The 4325-nt window shown below is 54.8% G+C and overlaps 1 protein-coding gene across 1 annotated transcript in view; it reads left to right on the top strand.

Moving 5' to 3' along the window:
- Positions 1-1314: 1314 nt before the first annotated feature.
- cicb (capicua transcriptional repressor b) overlaps positions 1315-4325 on the top strand; it is a gene marked incomplete at its 5' end in the record, with an annotated part of 36664 nt that continues 33653 nt past the window's right edge. Inside the window, one exon of the mRNA XM_080858158.1 lies at positions 1315-2899. Coding sequence (XP_080714284.1) covers positions 1315-2899 — 1585 coding nt within the window. The remainder of the gene's footprint in view (positions 2900-4325) is intronic.

The raw sequence follows: 4325 nt of genomic DNA, 5'->3' as shown, positions 1-4325 counted from the left end.
AACAGCTCAGACACTATAAACAAGAACAATATAAACAACAACAGCGTCCACAACAGCTCCAAATGCAACTCTGGAACAAACAGCTCCAACTCCTCAGCAGCCATCCACTCCAGCATATCGTCCAATCACAGTGGAGCTAACATCATATCGTCCAATCACAGTGGAGCTAACAGCTCCTCAGCCAGTCACAGTGGAGCAAACAGCTCCTCGGCCAATCACAGTGGAGCTAACATCATATCATCCAATCCCAGTGGAGCTAACAGCTCCTCACCCAATGAGAGTGGAGCTGTCAACACCTCAACTCATCATAGTGTTCCCAAAAGTACATCAACCAATAATATCAGCGCTAGTATCCCATCGGCCAATCACAGCTCTAGCAGCAGCCATTCCAGTCGAAAGACCGCCACCTTCAAAGCCAGAGTGCCTAAGAAGAGCTACATGTACGAGCGCCTTGCAGCTAGCGCCTTTAAAGCAGCTAGCGCCGCAGCTCAAGCAGCTAGCGCCTTTAATCAAGGCCAGTGCCCTACCTCCGCACCTAAGCCCAACCTCAACGCCAACCCCAACGCCATCATTAAACCTATAGCTACCTGTAGCGCCAAGGCTAGCCCTACCTCTGCCCCCAACCCCAACCTTAACGCCGACATTTACCCAGCTAACGCAAAAGCTAGCCCTAGCGCCCAACCCAACCCTAACACTAACATTGATGCTCATCTACCCTATAATGCTAATGGTAGCCCTACCTCTAACCCTCACCCTAACCTTTCCACAGCACAACACATTAATGCTAAGCTAACCTTGAATGCCAAGGCTACTCCTACCTCTAACCCTACCCTTACCTCTAGCACAGACCCCAATGCTGGAGCTAACAGCAGCTATATAGCTAACAGCACCTCTATAGCTAGCAGCAGTGCTAATGCTAGCTGTACCCCACACACATATGCTGTCAGCACAGCGTCAGCAGTAGGGGGCGCTAGTGAGCAGGACGGCTGTGACAGTACCAGAGCTGTAGGGGGCGCTAGTGAGCAGGACGGCTGTGACAGTACCAGAGCTGTAGGGGGCGCTAGTGAGCAGGACGGCTGTGACCGTACCAGAGCTGTAGGGGGCGCTAGTGAGCAGGACGGCTGTGACAGCACCAGAGCTGTAGGGGGCGCTAGTGGCACAGGCTGCAGAGGGAGCAGGATTCACACTGAAACACACACATACTCCAACCGGGAAATACAAACACACGCACACACCAACTCGGACCAGACACCTCAAACACACACGGACACACACTCTGAGACACACACACACTCACAGACCCCAGAGGAAGACATGGAGGTGTTGCGGTTGAACCTGGGGTCGCTAGAGGAAGGGGTCGGGGCGTTGGGGGCGTTGGGGGTGTGTGGCTCCAGACCAGCGGCAGTGGGGGGGGCGCCCCAGAACAGACACTTCCACTCCACCCCCCCCGGCCACCCCAGCCCCCTCCCAGGAACCCCCCTGGGCCCCCCCCACACACACACACACCCACAGCCCCCCCCCTCTCCCGCCACCGCCCTGCCCTCCTCCTCCTCCTCCTCCTCCTCCTGCCCCTCGCCCAGATCCAGGGGGGCGCCCCCCCTCACCCCGTCCGGCACCCCGACCCTGACGCCCTCAGTAGACTCGTCCCCGCGCCCCCGTACCCCCCTGTCAGCCGCGGCGGCCGTGCAGCAGCAGCAGCAGCGCTACCGTAAGGGGGACGTGGTGTGTACCCCGGCCGGCGTGCGGAAGAAGTTTAACGGGAAGCAGTGGCGGCGTCTGTGCTCGCAGGACCGCTGCATGAAGGAGTCGCAGCGACGCGGGTACTGCTCACGACACCTGTCGCTCCGCAGCCGCGAGATGGAGGCCATGGGCGCCATGACGACGACCACGCCGCCGTCCTCCTCGGAGACGAGGGGCAGGGCTATCAGCAGCGAGCTGGAGTGGGAGGAGACGTCGTCGCGCGACAGCAGCGAGGGCGGGAGGAGCCTGCGTCTGCTGCTGCCGCAGGATTGGTCGTCGCGGTTCGACCTGGAGGAGTGCGAGGCGGCCAGCATGCTGGTGTCGCTGGGCAGCTCCCGCTCGGCCACGCCCTCCTTCTCGCCCGTGTCCAATCACCAGTCGCCGTTCAGCCCCGCCCCCTCGCACTCCCCCTCCCCCCTCTTTGGGTTCCGCCCCACCCTCTTCAGCCCCATCACACCGGCTCCTCTGCCCCCCCCCCCCGCACGTCGCCCCCGGCAACCCAGCGCCCCCCCCAAACCTGCTGCGGAGTGCGAGCGCCCGCCCTCTTCCTCTTCTCAGCCCCCCCTCATGACCTTCAGCGTGCCCGTCAGCCCCCCCGTGCCCCCCCCCCTCGTTAACGAAGACTCCAGAGACACAGGGCCCCGCCCCCGTAGCCAGACCACACCCTCCTGTCCCGCCCCCTTAGTCTCTGGCTCAGGGCAGGGTCCTCCAGCGTCCCATCATGCCTTGCGGGACTCTCCAGTGATCGTCCGGAATCCTGAGCCGCCATTGGCCAACTTCACAGAGGCTCCACTTCTGGCCCGCCCAGGCCCTGTGCCAAACTCCTCCCACAAAGACGGTGACCACACCTCCTCTCAGCAGGGATTGGCCCAGCTGCAGGTGCCTGTGCCAATCAACGCTGCCGATGTGGCCAAGGGGGCCGTCCTTATCCAAAGTCCCGGCCCAACCCTTGTGCTGGTTTCTTCTCCATCCCTGCCTGGCTCCGCCCCCTCAGACTTGACAGACCAATCAGGCACCACACTGACCTACATCTCCATGGCGACCGCCAGTCAGGGTGTGCTGCAGCAGCCGGTGCCGTGCCACCCCTCCCCCACCGCCCTGCTGCCCCTCCTCCTACCTGCCCCCCGCAAGGACATCATCATGGGCCGGCCCGGCACAGGTAAGCCCTGCCCACCTTTCCAGCGCCACAATCATGGTTAAAAACTACAAACATGGTGGATATAAACTACAAACATGGTGGATATAAACTACAAACATGCTGGTTTAAAACTACAAACATGGTGGATATAAACTACAAACATGGTGGATATAAACTACAAACATGGTGGTTAAAAGCTACAAACATGGTGGTTAAAAACTACAAACATGGTGGATATAAACTACAAACATGCTGGTTCAAAACTACAAACACGGTGGATATAAACTACAAACATGCTGGATATAAACTCCAAACATGCTGGTTAAAAACTCCAAACATGTCGGATATAAACTACAAACATGGTGGATAAACATTCCAAACATGGTGGATATAAACTACAAACATGCTGGTTAGAAATTACAAACATTGTGGATATAAACTACAATCATGCTGGTTAGAAACTACAAACATGGTTGATATAAACTACAAACATGCTGGGTAGAAACTACAAACATGGTGGATATAAACTACAAACATGGTGGTTCAAAACTACAAAACTAACAAACTAACAGATGGAGCAATATGCATCAGCAGTACACTGAAATATAATGCCTGATATTTTGTCAAATAAATAACATGATTTAGATTAACTTAAGTTTTATATATTATATATAGTGTGTGTTTGTGTATTATTGAGTTTAAGTGTGGTTGAGTGTGTGCGAGGGAGGAATGTTTTACCTGAGGCAGTGATTCATCTTTGCCTAAATGTGTGCGTGTGTGTGTATGTGTGTGTGTGTTTGTGTGTGTGTGTGTGTGTGTGTGTGTGTTTGGGGGGGTGTTTGGCATTTTAGATAAATAGCTATCTATGACGGTTGTCTAAGGTTTATGGGTGTGTCTGTGAGTTCCTAGTGTGTTCATGTGGACTAGCACCTTATGTGAGTGCGTTTGTGTGTGTGTCACCCAGGAATAATGTGTGTGTGTGTGTATGTGTGCCGTGTGTCTGGACAGCCCACACCATTTTATATGTGTGTGTGTGTGTGTGTGTGTGTGTGTGTGTTTGTGTGTGTGTGTTTCTGTGTGTGTGTGTGTGTGTGTGTGTGTGTGTGTGTGTGTGTGTTTGTGTGTGTGTGTTTTTGTGTGTGTGTGTGTGTGTGTGTGTGTGTGTGTATGTGTGTGTGTGTGTGTGTCTGACACCCAGTCTCTGGAACACCATTGCCTGTCTTCCATTCCCATCACCCCACTGAAGGGATGACATCACTGCGTTAAAGGGATAGCCACACCCCCACTGAAGGGATGACATCACTGCATTAAAGGGATAGCCACACCCCCACTGAGGGAATGACATCACTGCGTTAAAGGGATAGCCACACCCCCACTGGGGATTGTCGGCTATAACTGTAAAGACACACACACACACACACACACACACATGTAAATACACAGCAGG

The sequence above is a fragment of the Sprattus sprattus genome (genome assembly GCF_963457725.1).
Source record: "Sprattus sprattus genome assembly, chromosome: 19".
Classification (NCBI taxonomy): domain Eukaryota; kingdom Metazoa; phylum Chordata; class Actinopteri; order Clupeiformes; family Clupeidae; genus Sprattus; species Sprattus sprattus.
Note: the sequence above shows the minus strand (reverse complement) of the source record. Positions and strands in the feature narration are given on the sequence as shown.